This window comes from Tursiops truncatus, chromosome 4, assembly GCF_011762595.2.
Source record: "Tursiops truncatus isolate mTurTru1 chromosome 4, mTurTru1.mat.Y, whole genome shotgun sequence".
NCBI lineage: Eukaryota > Metazoa > Chordata > Mammalia > Artiodactyla > Delphinidae > Tursiops > Tursiops truncatus.
The window spans coordinates 24361867-24379360 of record NC_047037.1 but is presented as its reverse complement, the minus strand read 5'-3'; the positions used below and the strand labels follow the sequence as shown (position 1 = coordinate 24379360).

Below are 17494 nucleotides of genomic sequence, written 5' to 3'. Positions count from 1 at the left end.
ATCTTTCTTCAGAAAAAACTGATGTCACTATGGGTTGCTACCGTCATCAAGTGCGGGCATAGTTTCTTTTTTTTGTTTCTGTTTAATGTCAGCAAAGCAGCTATTTCTATGGCTTTAGGTAAATACAGAAGTTGAGAGTGAAGGACTAGTTCTGGAAATTTGTATTATTTTTACTTATTTTTGTGCCAAGAACGTTCTCTCGTGTGGTTGTGCAGGTTGTATTCTGCACAGTTTCCAGCATCTGCTCCGCTGGCTGCGCACCCTGGCCTGGGGCTGTACCTGGGGTGGGGACGGTGGGGAGGAAGCATTTCTTATTAATATGTGTGCTAGCAAGTGCTCCAGAAGGAGCCTGTACTAGCCACCTGATAATCCTGCGCGACAGAAAAGGGAGTGAAACACCAGTCACCCACCTGCCTGACCTTAAGTATTTATTTAGGTGTTCATTCATTAACACCAGAATGGTTGCTACCGGACTTCCCAAACTCTAATGTGCAGACCAGTCACTCAGCGATCTTGTTAAAATGCAGATTCTGATGGAAGCCGTTGGGAGGCCTGAGATTTTGCATTTCTAACAAGCTCTCAGGTGACCTTGATTCAGCCAATCCACTGACCATATTTTGAGTAGCAAGGCCCAGGGGACGTCAAGGAGAAGATGCCCTTCACCTGGGGTGGGGGGCAGGGACTGTTATTTACTAACAGCTCGGAGCCACGCTGTGTGTCTTCCTCCTGCACTTGCCCTGGCTTTTACTAGCCATTCGAGGAGACGGCTATTATTATCCCATTACTACAGATGGAAAACTGAGGCCCAAGGAGATGACATACTTTTTCTGGGAACATAGAACCAGTAAGTAAACTTGCAGGGAATTGAATCCAGGGCTGATTTCAAATTCTGTACATGAACCACTATATCTTTTTTTTTTTCATTTATTTTTTTATTTTATAAATTTATTTATTTATTTTATTTTTGGCTGCGTTGGGTCTTCGTTGCTGTGCGCAGGCTTTCTCTAGTTGCAGCGAGCGGGGGCTACTCTTTGTTGTGATGCGCGGGCTTCTCATTGTGGTGGCTTCTCTTGTGGAGCACGGGCTCTAGGCACGTGGGCTTCAATGGTTGTGGCTCGTGGGCTCTAGAGCGCAGGCTCAGTAGCTGTGGCACACGGGCTTAGCTGCTCCGCAGCCTGTGGGATCTTCCTGGACCAGGGCTCGAACCCCTGACCCCTGCATTGGCAGGCGGATTCTTAACCGCTGCGCCACCAGGGAAGCCCCATGAGCCACTATATCTTGTTTCTCCATCTCAAGGAACTTAATTTCTTCTGTCAATAAAGAGAAGGTTTTCCAATTGACGGCCTTTTATCAGAGACTGTGCTACCTGTGGTAGAAGTCACATGGAAGGCATGGGGGTATTACACTAGACAGCTCTTTATTTGTTTTAAGCAGAATTCTATTACTGCACAGACATGTGGATGTCCCACGGAGTTTCTACCAGTGTGACATTATCTCTGCTTCCTCATGACAGTTGATTTTGGTGACTGGTTGATTATTTTTGAAGTACTTCCGATCATGGACTAGAACCCCAGTGGCAAAGCTTCTCCGGTTTTTCAAATGTTGTGTTTCAAAAATACAGTGAAAGTCATTGCTCCTGACCGACTGGGGCCAGGTGAGTGATGTGTCCAGAAGGTCCATGGTGAGGCAGTTGGCCATCTCTCAGGGCCTATAGGGAGGTCCAACTTCCAGGCATCCAACTGTTGGGGGACAGGTTCTCCATGGAGAGAACAGATTTGCTCCAAGGAGCAATTCCTGCAAACTGGAGCTCCAGCCTGGGGATGAGGGTGGTGGCTGCAGCAAGGCACGCTGCCCACTCCCAGTTCAACTCCATTTAGTGTGTTCATAGCTCACAAGTCCTGGGCAACTGAGGGGGAGAGCGGGGGTGGGGAGGGGGAAATGAAATGATTTTCCAAATGCTTCAAGACCACTTTCTAGCTGAGGATAGCACAAGACACAGCTCTTACTGCTGTTGGGAGATGTTTGGCATGGAGATGTGAAAAGAGTTGACAGAAGCTGAGTCTCTTGTTTCCAGGCAGTCATTTCTCCAAGAAGCCTCTTCCTAGAAGGGATTCATCCCTACACACTTGGGCATGAGAAATAGCTTAATGCAGCGTGCTGAGATGAGCCATCAGGCCAGACCATCAGAGTGGTAGGTGTAGCCCACACTAGTCTACCTTTCCTGAACTGAGCATTGATATTATGACATTAGATTGCATTGACTGGGCTTATAAGAAACAGCACCTACTGCCCCAACTCTATAGTTTTTTAAATTGTAGAGCATGGAGACATATTTAAGGACATAGTACACTTTCCATGCTGCGTAATTCCTTTTTAAGGACCCACAGTAATTAGCCAACAAATATTTATTGAACGCTTATATGCCAGATAGGGTGCTAGTATTAGGAAAAAAGCAGTGAACAAAGAAATCACATGAATGAGTCTTACAATACAAAGAAGAGAAATTATTTTCTTAGTTCTCTATGTCAGGCAAAGCTGTCAATCTCCTGAGCAACTTTCCTTCTTTACAATGCCTACTAGGAAGCTCAGAGCCAATTTTTGGACTCACCTCTCGCAATTGCACAGGACCTCATGAAATGAATTGTTGTACAGACCATACCCCTGGCTTCATGTTATTTTCCCCTTTGATCATTTTTCTTGTGTTTATCTCTGTGGGCTACCTCACATTCCTGTTATTTTTTTTTTTTGAATGGGAGGTTATAATTAAATAGTAATAAAAGAGCCCAGCAGATCAGGGGTTATGAGTGAGCAGCCCAATCAGTGTTAGTGTGAGATAATGAGAAATATACATATATTGGTCTCTGTCCTTGGTTCCCGGCACAGGACTCCTAAAACCCTTGCAGTTTCCTAAGTGATAAGAGTACTAGGAGCATCTTTTGTTCTAATGAGTGACTCTGGGTGGGCTTCTGAGTGGCTCCTGGATAAGGGCTGGTCACCAGAAGGACAAGCCGTATTAGAAACTTAGAATTCTCAGCCCCAGCCCCCATCTTCCAGCGAGGGAAATGGAGTTAATCATTGGGTCATGACAACATGAGAAGCCTCCATACATTCCAACAGGAGGGGGTTCAAAGAACTCCTCGCCGGTGAACATGTGTTGGTGCCGGGAGAGTGGTGAGCCCAGAGAGGGTGTGCAAGCTCCGTGCCCCTTCCCACATACCTTGCCCTGTGCATCTCTTCCATCGGGCTGTTCACCCATATACTTTATCGTATCCTTTTACGATAAACCGATAAACGTAAGTAAACTTCTCCTGAGTTCTGTGATCCGTTCTAGCAAATTAAGTGAACCCGAGGAGGGGGTTGTGGGAAACCTCTCACTTAGGACCGATTGGTCGGAATCCCAGGTGGCAATCTGGATTTGCGATTGGCATCAGAAGTGGGGGGCAGTCTAGTGGGACTGAGCCCTTAACCTCTGGGATCTGACACTATCTCCAGGCAAAGAGTGTCAGAATTGAGTAAAGTTGCTGGACACCCAGCGGGTGCCACAGAATTGCTTGGTGTTGGGGAAAGAATCCACACTTTTGGTGACCTGGAGTGTCAGAAGTGAAGTGAGCAGCAGAGTGTTCTGTGGAGGAGAAAGACACAGGTGGCAACCTGTGGGTTCTTCTCATCCAGCTGGTGATAAATAAGGCCAGGGAGAGGTGTGAGCGGTGAGGTCACCGGTGCTGTTTTAGAGGCTGGGCTGGAGTTCCTCAGGATGACTGGTGGCTACGTACTAGAATTTGAAGGTGGGAACTCAAAAGAGTTCCTTCACAGCCGTCAGACGATTCAGGTTATTTTCTTTTTTGACAGTTAAGGCAAGCATCTCTCCCCGCCACCCCAAACTTGACCATTTCATTTCAGCTTTTAAACTCAATTAAGCAGAGTGGTTACCTCTGGAGGTTCATGGGCTCTGCAGTGGGTTCATGAGTATTCATTATATTATTTAAAATCATATAAAAAAGAAAAGAGCCACCCTTGGACTAATGACAACAGTGTGTTTTAAATCAAGGATTATGATTAATCCAATTCTGTGTACTCAAGTTTCCCTGACAATGCATATTCGCTGAAACGATGACTGACTGAATCTATCTTGGTGCCCGGCAGGGCGGGGTGGGGGGGGGGCAGGCATTCACCAGAGGGGAATCTTGTGGGTCCACAGTGACACAGACAGGCCTGGATGGAAACTGGCCGGGTAACCCAGCCTTACATCTTTTCTCGACAGACTATGGAGGAAGGTCTGGGAAGATCTCTCTGCCACATCCCACAGGCTGGGCCCTGGGCCTACAGCACCTCAGAACGTTTGGCCTCCTATCTGTCCAGGATTAGGTAAATGCCACAGCAAGTTTCCAACAGCAGTTTCCTTTCCACAGTCCAGACCGCAGAGGATGGACTGAGGAGCCTCGTGGAAAAGACTCTGAATTGCAATAAACTCAACAGTGAGCTGAAATTAAGGACAGCCCTGTGGCCTGACTCCTCTGACAACAAAATTATGTGACTTCTTATAGGTCTGGGTCATTGCTATGCTAACGGGATAAGTGGCTTAAAATGAAAGGACATCCTGAACCCACGTGGAAGACAGGCATTATCAAGTCTTTGGGTGACATTAGTTGTGACGAAGGCTGGAATTAATCATGACACTGTGCAAAACGGTTTAAACATTTGCAAGCAAGGAGAGGGTGGAGATGCTGGAACCTGTAAATTGATGCTAGCTGAGCACTCACTGGGGGGGGGGGGGGGGGGCGGTGTGTGTCCAGCAAATGGATTTACTATTTTGCCAACTTCAGGAAAGTGTTACAGAATGGCAGACAAAACTGTTTCTATGCAAACAATTGTTTAGAAAAGGGTCCTTACAGCAAATAACTGCAATTCAGGGGCTTTCTGAGTAACCACAAAGCCAGGGACTAAATTTTAAATATTCGACATTATTTTTCTTGGAACCAGGCTGAATACTGACGTCGAGGTTTTCTTGCCTCCCTAACTCCGTCTCTTCCACCAGTCTTTTAATGTGTCAATATCACTTCAGTTTCGTGGGGAAAGGGTAGAGGGAAAAAGGGAGAGGGGTAGAGACAGTAGGGGGAAGGGCAGTGGGTGGGCCCAGAAATGGAGAGATGGGAAGTCACTCCATTAAACTATCATCTTCGTCTGTAAACAGGGATTAAAAACGTCTGTTTGTCCTGACACGCTCCCAGGGGAAATGCCATGCTGCTTGAGAAAGCTGTGAATAAAATTCGATCTCTACTCTCCCTCCCTCTATTTGCACAAAATCTGTCCCAGAAACGTCTCACCCTTACATTTTATCAGAACCACGGGAGGGGGGGAAAATATTACCTGAACTCTACCCGTGGCATTATGGATTTTTCTGGAAAACGAGGCTAGGTCAAGTTCTTGGAACATATTTCTACCCTGAAAACTCATATGAATTAAGTCACTTTCGGAATTAAGAATGGAATTAAGAATGGAATTAAGTGCACTCCTTGCACTCCGAAGATTCGTACTTCAGTAAGACTCACTGAAGAATAATGGCGCAAACAACATTTTTTAATTTAGAAGAATCTTGCTGAGAAAGGCTGCCCCAACTAGTACAAACATAAATTCGCAGTAACTTTGTCAAATTTCTAAAAACTCCATCAGGACAGGAGGCTGCAAAACGTCTTCAGGAGATCAGTCTGTTACCAGCGGCCCGTGAGCTTCAAGACCGGTCGCAGTTCGTAGCGATTCAGCCCAGGACTCGAGTGGGGTTTAATCATCTGGGCGTCTAGCTCCCCATCACCGTTCAATTACTGGAGGCTATTATAATTGTCCCCATTTTGCGGATAAAATTGAGCTACGGCTTAGTCTCTTTTGGTGAGAGATTGAGAGAGAAAGAGAGAGGAGGAGGGGAGGGAGGGAGGGAGGGAGGGAGGGCTGTTCCTCATTATCCTAAAAAAAAAAAGTACTTAAACCTTAACATAAAAAATGATCTACTTCCAAAAACTGCGTTTCCTTTAGGGTGAAATCGTTTGATCTCATCTCTAACACCAAGGAGCAAAACAAGTATTTTACTGTAAATTGGAACAAAGAGTTACCCCCGACCCCCCATCACCCCAATTCCTGAGGACGTCAGTCACAGCGGACGCGTCATTACGATCGGAGGTGGGGAGAGCGTCTGCTGGGGGCTAATAAAACCGAAGAGGCCCTCTCCATGGGTGGAGTAGAGCGGGGAGAAGACGCCCCGCTGGCACACACCTCCGGAAAACTGAAGCTTCTTCTTTGACCCAGGGGTCAGAAAGATTTATTACTTCCTCGGTGAGGGAGAAGCCTCAGGCCAGCTGGAAGGGACGAGCCGGGAGTGGGGAGCCTGAGAGCCGCGCTCGGCCTCCTCGGAGCGCTCCGGGGCGCGGGTGCGTCCTCGGTCCCCGAGAGGCCCGGCGGTGCCGACCCCGGGGGCAGAGCGGAGTGGGAGGCCGCTGGGGGATTTCTGCCCAAACTTTATCACCAACTCTTTTCCGAGAGCAAAACTGTGCGGTTGAGCCCGGTAGCGGCACGGAGAATCCAAGTTTCCCAGAGGTCGGGACGCCCGAGCGCTCCGAACCCCGCGCCCGTACCCTGGTGCTTGGCGCACGGATTGCTACGGCCTACGCCGCGCGGACGGCGGCCCAAGCGGCGCCGCTGTAAATCGGAACCCGCATCTCCAACCCCCAAGGTGGCGGCGGCGGGAGCTGGGCGCTGCAAGGGGGGGCGGGCGCGGGACGCGCGGAGGAGGAGGGCAGCGCGCCGAAGGGGAGGAGCCGCAGCGACAGACGGCGGCGCGCACCAACCCGGCGCCGGCTGGCAGGAGCCGCGCAGAGGCTGGACGGAGCGCGTTGCAGCCGCTCCGCGTAGGGAGAGTCGGGTAGCAGCATCCTCCCCGGCGCCGGCTTTCGCGCGGCGGCTGCGGCGGCGGCGGCGGGGTTTTCTCTGCCCCGGTGCCTCGTTGACCTGAAGAGGCTGGTGCTGCGGGGGAGGCGGGCAAGGGAGCGCTGCGGACCCCGGCTCCTTTGCCTAGAGCTGTGTGTGTGAGTGTAGGGGGTTTCCGGGCCAGTCGGAGGCTGAGGAGCGGCGGGGGCTGCCGGCAATGCCCGCCCGGGCATCCTTCGGGTGATGGAAGAAGCAGCTGCTGCCGCCGCCGCTGCAGAGTCGCGCTGCGCCCCATCTACCACCACCAGAGAGATGGGAAGATTCGGGGAGCGGAGGCCAAGAGCAAGAGAGGCGGAGCCGCTTTGCCGGGAGCTGGGTCCCGTATAAGCCCCCTCCCCCTCCCCTCCCTCGGCCAGCTTCACCCCGCCAGAGCGAGGAAGGAAGCTACAGTCCCGAGAGGGCGGCGGAGACGCCGATGGAGCCGGGCGCACTGGACTCAGCGGAGCGCAGAGCAGGGCTTCGGGCCCGGTGAAAGTTTCCCTTCCCCAGCCGCAGGGCGCCCGCTGCCCGCAAACTCTGCCCAGGGCTTGGGCTGCCAAGTCCCTCGGCCCCCTCGGAGGCGCGCGGGCCCCGGGCGGAAAACAGCGCTCGAGAAGGCGGGGAACGAGTGACAGCAGGACTGACCGCCGGGCCGTGCTCCCGGGCCGCTCCGGGGAGCGCCCGTGGCTCCAGGTTAGCGGGGTAGCCAGGCAGACCCGAGGGTGGGCGTTAATTAGGGGGAGGAGGATTGGGGCGCACGAGCTTACTCCGCTTCCCCTCGCAGGTCCTTCTCAGAGCCGCTGCCATGGGAGAGCCAACCCTGGGCGCCGGGGACCAGCCGCCGCTGCTGCCGCGCCCGCCTCGGAGTCGCGGCCCAAGTCCCAGCGCCCGAATCCGGGCCGCTGCGTCCTCCTCCCGGGTTGCAGGGCCGCCTCCGCCGCGCTGCCGGCCCGGGTTGTGCCTGTGATGAGCCGCAGCCCGCCGCGAGCCCTGCCCGCGGGCGCGCCCCCCCGGTTGCTCGCGGCCGCGCCTGCCGCCGGGCCGCGCGCCTTGCTCCCGCCGTGGCCCCGGCGCCCGGGTCGCCGCTGGCCCCCGTCCCCGCTCGGAATGAAGGTGTTCCGCAGGAAGGCGCTGGTGCTGTGCGCGGGCTACGCGCTGCTGCTGGTGCTCACCATGCTCAACCTCCTGGACTACAAGTGGCACAAGGAGCCGTTGCAGCAGTGCAGCCCCGACGGGCCGCTCGGTGCCGCGGCGGGGGCGGCTGGGGGCGGCTGGGGGCATCCGGGGCCTCCTCCGGCCGTGCAGCCCCGCGCACACACCCGCTTGGACCTCCGTACCCCATACCGCTCTCCCGTCGCCCCCGTCCGGGCGGCTCCGGCAGCTGGGGCGGGGGCGGCGGGGGCCGCAGCCCCTCCGGGTAATGGCACTCGGGGCACCGGGGATGGCGGGGACAAGAGGCAGTTGGTGTACGTGTTCACCACGTGGCGCTCGGGCTCGTCCTTCTTCGGCGAGCTTTTCAACCAGAACCCCGAAGTGTTCTTCCTCTACGAGCCAGTGTGGCACGTGTGGCAAAAACTGTACCCAGGGGACGCCGTTTCCCTGCAAGGGGCGGCACGGGACATGCTGAGCGCTCTCTACCGCTGCGACCTCTCTGTCTTCCAGCTGTACAGTCCCGCTGGCAGCGGGGGGCGCAACCTCACCACGCTGGGCATTTTCGGCGCGGCCACCAACAAGGTGGTGTGCTCGTCGCCACTTTGCCCCGCCTACCGCAAGGAGGTCGTGGGGCTGGTAGACGATCGCGTGTGCAAGAAGTGCCCCCCGCAGCGCCTGGCGCGCTTCGAGGAGGAGTGCCGCAAGTACCGCACTCTGGTCATCAAGGGCGTGCGCGTCTTCGACGTGGCCGTGTTGGCGCCACTTCTGCGCGACCCGGCCCTGGACCTCAAGGTCATTCACCTGGTGCGGGATCCCCGCGCCGTGGCCAGTTCACGCATCCGCTCGCGCCATGGTCTCATCCGCGAAAGCCTGCAGGTGGTGCGCAGCCGGGACCCCCGAGCGCACCGCATGCCCTTCCTGGAGGCCGCTGGCCATAAGCTGGGCGCCAAGAAGGAGAGCATGGGTGGGCCTGCAGACTACCACGCCCTTGGCGCCATGGAGGTCATCTGCCACAGCATGGCCAAGACGCTGCAGACGGCCCTGCAGCCCCCTGACTGGCTGCAAGGCCACTACCTGGTGGTGCGGTACGAGGACCTGGTGGGAGACCCCGTCAAGACCCTACGGAGGGTGTATGACTTTGTGGGGCTATTGGTGAGCCCTGAAATGGAGCAGTTTGCCCTCAACATGACCAGTGGCTCAGGCTCCTCCTCCAAGCCTTTCGTGGTGTCAGCACGCAACGCCACGCAGGCCGCCAATGCCTGGCGGACCGCCCTCACCTTCCAGCAGATCAAACAGGTGGAGGAGTTTTGCTACCAGCCCATGGCCGTGCTGGGCTACGAGCGGGTCAGTAGCCCTGAAGAGGTCAGAGACCTCAGCAAGACCCTGCTCCGGAAACCCCGGCTCTGAGACGGGTTCCCGGGAGACCAGACTCCCTGTGGGGACACCCACAGAAGGATTGTGGTGTGTTTCAACAAAAACAGCCCAGATCCAAACTGAGGAAGCCCACACATTCTGTTATAGATACATAATATAAATAACCACACAGGCACTTACTGTCAGTGTTTTGAGTCATTGAATTTCAAGGAACAGCCACAATACACACACATCTCAGAAAAGGCAAGGCTTGAAAGTGCTGACCCGCCGCCCTTCCTCTTCTCTCCCCTGCCTTTTCTCCCTTTTCCTACCCTCTCCCCTACCTGCCTTCCATTTTGAAGTGGGATGTTGATTAAATCAAGATCCAGTAACCCAAATCTTGTTTCCAAAATTTTCGTGGTATCTGTGAACACGTAGAAGAGTCATTTGGATGTCGGGGGTAGGGTGGGAGGTGTGGGAGGGTGGAGAAAGGGGAAGTGGTCCAGGAGCAAAAGCCCCACTGGGCACGCTAAACCAAGGAGGCATTCTTCTAAGTAGACTTTTGTGTAAAAAGCAAAGGTTATATGTGAGTATTAATAAAGAAAATAATAAATAATATTCTTTTTTATATTTGCCTCCATTACTTGGATTTGCCTGTGTTCCTTGTCCTGTGCAGCTTCAGACAGAATCTGCTTCTCCTCCCCCCACCCCCTTTTCCTGTCTGTTTCCTAGAAAACAGCTAAGATGGTGGGAGCAGCTTCAGACTCCTTGATAAGAGCCTTGGAGTTGTGTTCTCCCATGTAAATCACAGCCTGTCAGGTGCCCAGGAATGGGGACAAATCTTCAGATTCTAAAGGCAAAAACCAAGCAGGGCAGTGGAGGAAAAAGCACAGCGCTACTTTCCTGTTCCACTTGGAGCACAGAAAGGAAGAAGCAACCCCTTGAGGATCTGAAGGCATTCGGTTTTGATTACTCTTGAGTTAACACTGGGAAACCTTGAAGCAGAGTCCAGTGTTTTGGTCCTGAGGTTAGTTCAGAAAAAGGATTTTTTAAAAAAGAGAAGTATGTAGTTCAAAAAACTTCTGATGATAAGAACACAAACCTCAAAAATTAGTGTGAACGTTTTGTTGGCAACGGTAGCAAGTTCTTTGGTTAGAAAAGTGACAGAAGTATTTGAGTTTGGAGCGTTTTTCTGCCTCTGGCACAGTCCACGGAGGCGTATGAAAAGGGAAGTTTGATCTGGGAACTGTAAGGGCACCCACAGGTTATCCCCCTTATTCCTGGCTGCCCACCCAAATTAGTGCAAAAGAGAATGTGAATTTATAATGGTTTACTTAGGTTGCTTGTGGGGGCACATTGCTTTTCTTTTTATGTTTTCTGAAAGTAAAAAATTGCAAAGAAGCTACGTGTTGCTGACAGTATAAGTCTTCAACCAAGAGCTTCTTTTAGATATGAAAATAAATTATGGGAAAGAGGAAATGAAAATGATTTATGAGTTTGTATGTTGGATTTTGAGATTTGGTATTTTCCAGGGAAAAAAGCATTGCAATCTTCCTGTAGTGGTAATGGTGTTGCTGCTGTCCTGAGCCCATTTGTACTGAAGCGTTCTGCAGAATGTTGTATTATGATAAGAAGTTATGAAGCTAAATAGGAAAAAGAGTGTAGTTGTATATTACATTAAATACGATGCAAGTTCAAGTTCATCATAATTTTATTTTACTGTAATTTATTGTGAGATTTGTGCAAACCAATCTGTATAGGTTAAAATGCTGAGGATTTCATTTTAAGGCAAATATAATGAAAAGGAATATGTACATGGGAAATACTTTAAGTATTATTTTTATTACAATGTGAAATCTAACTACACTGTTAAGAATTCCGAGAGTTTAAAAGCACAGAGGTTAAAAAAAGGGATGTTTTTAGCAGTGGATTTTATAACACATTCTAGAATGGTTATTTCTTAATTTACTAAAATTGTTTATAGTAATTGTGTTTATTAATCCAGATTACAGCTATAACACGTTGATCATGGTTTCTATGATATTTTCATGGTAGCGCCTATGCTGAATTATCTTCAGCAGCAGTAGAATATTTGTAACAACTTTAATTTAAGAATACTTTCAAAGTAAATGAACAAAATAAATATTAATGTTGGATGACTAGAGATGAAACAGGTTTAGCGGGAAATTAAGGCAGCATCATTAAAAGGCAACCACTCTGAATTAAAGAACCATTTAAAAACAAATTTCATGTGACATTAGAATCAACTCGTTTCACTTAATCACAGTAAAATTCATGCTTGGTGTTTGAGTGAGGGATCTTTAGGCAGTTGAATTCATTCTTCTCTCTGGATAGCTAAGGACTTTGATTGCATTAAAGTGGAATCACGATGTTTTTGGATCTTGTATTTAAAAAATGTGAGACGCCACATAGAGGCTTTGTAGCCTGCAGCACGTTCACGGTCTCTGCTCCAATGAAATTTTAAGCTAAACACCAACAGTTCTCCCCTTGCTGTGTTTGAACGAGGCTTCCGCCCATAATATCCTTGTTTTGTAGCAGCTGCCTTCTCTCCACTCTGCCACTCCTGGGCTCGGGAATTTGACAGGGTGAATTGTTGCTCCTGAAGATGTGTACCTCGCTGCATTCTAGGAAAGCGAGACAGGTGTAGTTCCCACAAACAGCCGAGATCGTCATATCAGTGACATTCTCCTTCTACAAGTCTGAGAAGGAGAGAAGCAATTTGGGGTGTTAATCAGCTTCTGTTAGCCCCTGGAGCAAGCAGACTTGTGCCACAACAATTTGTGACAGAGCCTGTGACCATTTCTGAAGCAGCAAACGTGAAGGAGTTCCTTTCACCGTTCCCAACTTGGCAATATGTCCATCAGCAGGAGGACATATTCTTTAGAGCAGGTTATCAGAGTGATTTTTATTTTCAAATTCTGCTTGACTGATAGCACGCCTGATTTACCCCATTGACTCTGGAATCCCTTTGTTAATTAGAGAGCTCTATTTGTAAAACAAAGTCGACTCAGTGCATTTAGCCAACAAATATGAATTTGGAACAAGGGCAGCAGCTCAGGCTGGGTGCTTGAGTTTCAGGGAGCTCAGGGGCACTCAAAGGCCTCATTCAGACTGACCCGTGGGTACCCTGTGGGCGGGCATGGGGGCAAATCCTGCACCCTTCAGTGTCTACTACACAGTGGGTACTTGATAACTATTTATTAAGTGAGTGAAATATGTAACTATCCAATTTTGAAAGTGCTCAGAAGGGAAAGAGTGGCAAAACGAGTTACCTGTTTGGAGAAAGTGCCAGGCTGTTCTTCAAAGTTTGCTGAAGAGAATGGGCCCTAGGCTCTATTTAGATGTGGGGCATAGGCACTAGGAACACCTTCAAGATTTCCAGGAGGATCTGTGTTTAGTTCAATATTTCCCGCTGATGAATTAGAATTTCTGAACATGGAGAGGTAAAAGTCTCCAAATGAGGAATTCTATTTCTATTCTTTGTTTTTCCAACAGCATGAACAAGATAAAAGGCAGGGATCAGAACATGCCGGCAGAATAAATGCTGCCCTGGTACCTAAGGGATGTTGTTCATGATTGCAGAAGCCTGTGATATTTATTTATGGTTTCGAGTGCTGTGAATTTCACCCAGGCAGAGAATAGTTACTTGCAGGAAGTGAGTCCTGTTGTGGACAGTGGACGAGACAATGGCTGCCTGTCCCCATGCATCCCCTGCCTGGCCGTGGCCAGTTCTGTCCAGGATTGCTGTTGCACGCTGGAGAGCTGTGGCTGAATTACGCTGTCTGTTTGAAATTACTGTGAATCTGAGTGAGGCCGTTAAATGAATATTCCCTCGGTCTGGACAATGAAATAAACATGTTGGAAGCCCAGTCTCTAGAGATGACTTCAGAAAGACTAAGAGGGAAGTAAAAAGGCGTGTCTTATCTGTAGTCGTGAATAAAGATGAGGTGTCACTTTACCACCCTCCCCTGACCTCCTTCCCTTCCCTCTCTACACACAGCACACATGCCCGCCTGCACATACAAGTGTGTTTGTGCACTGTCTTGAGGTCTGGAAGAGAGAATGTTTTTATACCAGCTAATGGGTGTGTGGGGAGGGACACTTTTTGATCGCAGGCCTCTGAGAGCTCGTGGGTGATGATTCTGTCAGAACCAGTGACAGTTCTGTGTCAGGATCCAGTGTGGACAGGTAGAAAATGACCGTTGCAATCTGCAGAACGGCTTGAGGTAGGTGATGGGATGGCCCAAGGTAACTGCACAGCTTATAGACCCCTTTTGTCACTCACCTTGAGAAGGACCCTTTCAAATCCGTCACGGCTAAGAACACAGTTGGTTTCCATACCTTCCCTTCTTTCTGGCAATCCAGCTGCTACTTTTGCAGTTCAAGTACAAGCCACTGAGCTGCTTGGGTATGGGCTCTGGTACAAGCGTTTAATAATTGAAATTACAGGGCTTGACTTTTATTACATCTGATACAATTCTGCACACCCTTCATCAAATTATGCTAAGGAAATGGTTCAATTCTGAATAACACATTAAGTTTGTAGAATGGGAAACTTTATGAACCAGTGTTGGGGGTGGTATTGTTTATAAACCTGAAGGAGCCTTGAAGAAATAGGGCCTGTCTGTATACCTGGCAGGATGAGAGAGGATGGCCAAGGCCGAAGCTTAACTTTTGACCAAGCCAGTTATTTGTAATCAGACATCAAATGTGTTCTGGGGCTGTTTGAACTTTCAGGTTGGTGACAGTCACCCTGCCAAGTAAATGACTGTGAAAATGATCACTGGAACCAAAAGCTATACTCAGAACCATTCAGTAATGGCTCCCATCCTGAGTGTGTAGACAGGGCTTGATAGAAATTCACCTTGAGGCAGTGAATCCTCGAGACAGGACCAGCTACATAATTTGTGGGGCTCCGTGCAAAATGAAAAGGCAGGGCCTCCTGTTAAAAAATTCTTAAGCGTTTCAATTCTGCAGCAGCAGAGGATTAAATCAAGCATGGGCCCTTCTGAGTGTAGGGCCCACAAACTGTACGGGTATTTACCATGAAGCCAGTCCTGCATCCAGATACAGAAACGAAATGCTTAATTATAGGAGAGAATAAATAACAGTGGCCTACAATTTCTTGGAAAGTGGCTGCAGGGTATCGTGTGTAACTATAATTAAAGCACAGACATCCTAGCGAGACAAGTGCACGCTGCATGATGGAGTTCTAAGGAGGTGAGTGTGCACACGACAAATAATCCTTGATGACTGTAGCAAGTGATGGACAAGGCCCTCTGAGTCATCAGTTGGGCTTGAGACAACTTGGGACCAATCCTGTTCAGGGTGGATATTGCTTTGTTAACTTCTGGTCCTGATTTTTCTTCCCTTGTAGCTAACTTGTTTATTCTTTTTGTTTGTTTGATTTTGTTTTCTTCCTGTCTTCCAGAATTCTTTTTATGAAATATTAAAATTTCAAACTACCACAAGAACTAGTCTCTTTATGTTAATTTTGTCTAGTATTCATCAAGCCCATTTGATCTGAGTATTTACTTCTTAAGCTCAAGAAGTTATTTTCTATAACTTTATATAAATATAAATGTATAAATATTTAACTTTATATAAATATAAATGTATAAATATTATTTATATATAAATAAATAAATAAATAAATAAATAAATATATATATAGCCTGTGCCGTCAGGGGAATCCTTCGGGCAAGAACACGTCAGATAGTCTTCCATGAGGATGCAGAGCTTACCTCCTTGCTCTCAGCGTGGGGATACTAGCAACTTCTGCTGACAACAATATTTCCTTCCTTCTGAAACGACTGTGGGACTCTCTGCATTTGCTTCGTGTATAATAGAGAGGGAGAGTCTATGCATAGAAAAGCAGCAGGTCAAGTTACAGTGAACGCAAGGAGTAAAGGTGCAGGGTATGCTAAGCCATCAGCTAAGCCTCCTTATTGTGCCCAGTCTGTTTGGCTAAGTTTATTTCATTATAAGTGTGGGATGTCCCGCTCTTCTCTGGGGAAATTTCTCTGCCCTCTCTTACCCTCTCCTGCCTGCCATTTCTTCTCTACTTTGTAAATTCCTACTCATTATCTAAGAGCCTAGATATGTTTGAAGCTTTTATTTATCAGCCCTGCTCCAAGATGCAGACGTGTCTTTCTGTCTCCTATTCCCTCTGACTGCCTCGTGCATAGATCCATCGGTATGTATCCCTGCAGATTGGGATTCTTTGTTTATAATCCACTTCCTCTTCTAGTCATGGTCCTTCGAGTGGAAAGAAACTGGATCCTATCTGTGTGTGTGTCTCCCCAACACTGAAGCAGCATCTTGCTCGTAGGTCTTTAAAAAGTGAGCGCTGGGGACTCCTCTGGTGGCGCAGTGGCTAAGACTCCGATGCTCCCAAAACAGGGGGCCTGGGTTCGATCCTTGGTCAGGGGACTAGATCCCACATGCATGCTGCAACTAAGAGTTTGCATGCCACAACTAAGGAGCCCGCCTGCTGCAACTAAGACCCGGCACAGCCAAAAAAAAAAAAAAAAAAAGTGGAGTGCTAAATAAAAGAGATCACCCAAGAAGCCACCGCAGCAGAAGGGATTGAGGGGAGCAGACACTGTCAGAGGCTTTTGAGTTGGGATGTGACATTCCACCATGGTCTGAGATTCATATGTGTGCCAGACAGAAGGCGGAAAAAGCCAGACAAATCAATACGGACGAAAAGGAATTCCAAAAACTCCTGTGGAAGGCCTCAAACGTGGTCTTTCCATATTAATGTTTGAAACAGAGGAACAATAAATTAGAGCCTCCCAAAGAAAGGTAACAACTGAATTACAGTCAATAGAAATGATACAATTCTTTTGGTCCTACCCATGCACGTAATATATATGTATTCTTTTTACATATTAAAAAATTTTTAATACAATTTTTAAAGGTTACTTTCCATTTACAGTTATTACAGAATACTGGCTCTATTCCCTGTGTTGGACAATACATCCTTGAGCCTACCTTACACCTGATAGTTTGCCCCTCCCCCTCCTCCACCTCTACCTGCCCCTCCCCACTTGCCACTTCCCTTGCCCCACTGGTAACCACTAGTTTGTTCTCTGTATCTGTGAGTCTGCTTCTTTTTTGTTATATTCACTAGTTTGTTGTATTTCTTAGATTCCACATATAAGTGAGCTCATACAGTATTTGTCTTTCTCTGTCTGACTTACTTCACTTAACCTAATGCCTTCCAATGTCCATCCATGTTGCTGCAAATGGCAAAACTGCATTCTTTTTTATGGCTGAGTAGTATTCCATTGTGTCTATCTATAGATATAGATATATATACAATGGAATATATATATACACAATGGAATCTATCTCTAATATAGATAGATATATACACAATGGAATATATATATATATACCACAGTTTATCCATTCATCTGTTGATTGACACTTAGGTTCCATATCTCAGCTCTTGTAAATAGTGCTGCTATGAACATTGGGGGGTGCCTGTAGAAATGATACAATTTTTAAGGGCCCACTAGGAAAATGTATTGCGGTAATATAGGCTGAGCCTGTGTATTTATTTTGACATGTGGAGCTCATGACTGGTATGATCATCTTTTGACTTTTTCAGGGACTGGAAAGGTTTCAAGGAACAATGTGGAGGTCTGAATATTACATTTCCATTTTCAGATGTCCCAGTTACTCTGGCAAACTCTTATTCTCTCTAGGACTGAACTAGCTCCTGGGAGGAATTAAAATATTTGATGTTCTCATATTCGTGCTCAGCATCTTTAGATAAAGGAGGGTATTATGTTATTTCTTTCTAAAAGAAAAATAGAAATGAAGCACATTTTCTTTCTGAAAGAACGGGCATTCACATTTATAGTTTTGAGCCCTGTTATTTAACCAGCCATACTTGCTGGTGAGACCAGTATCCTTCCAGGCTGTGAGCTCTGAGTGCACTTTTTTAGGTTAAGTCTTCATTTATATTTTTACATTTCCCAAGTGACTTCTCGATGTGTGGTGC

At 48.4% G+C, this 17494-nt stretch overlaps 1 protein-coding gene across 1 annotated transcript; it reads left to right on the top strand.

Moving 5' to 3' along the window:
• Positions 1-6309: 6309 nt before the first annotated feature.
• Positions 6310-15016, top strand: CHST2 (carbohydrate sulfotransferase 2). The gene is made up of 2 exons (XM_019934312.2): positions 6310-7647; positions 7739-15016. Exon 2 carries the CDS (start codon positions 7921-7923, stop codon positions 9511-9513), a length of 1593 nt encoding a protein of 530 aa, XP_019789871.1. The 5' UTR covers positions 6310-7647; positions 7739-7920; the 3' UTR covers positions 9514-15016.
• Positions 15017-17494: the final 2478 nt, after the last annotated feature.

Bases quoted from the DNA above. Each gene is read 5' to 3' on its own strand.
- CHST2 (XM_019934312.2), top strand. From the start codon at position 7,921: ATGAGCCGCAGCCCGCCGCGAGCCCTGCCCGCGGGCGCGCCCCCCCGG.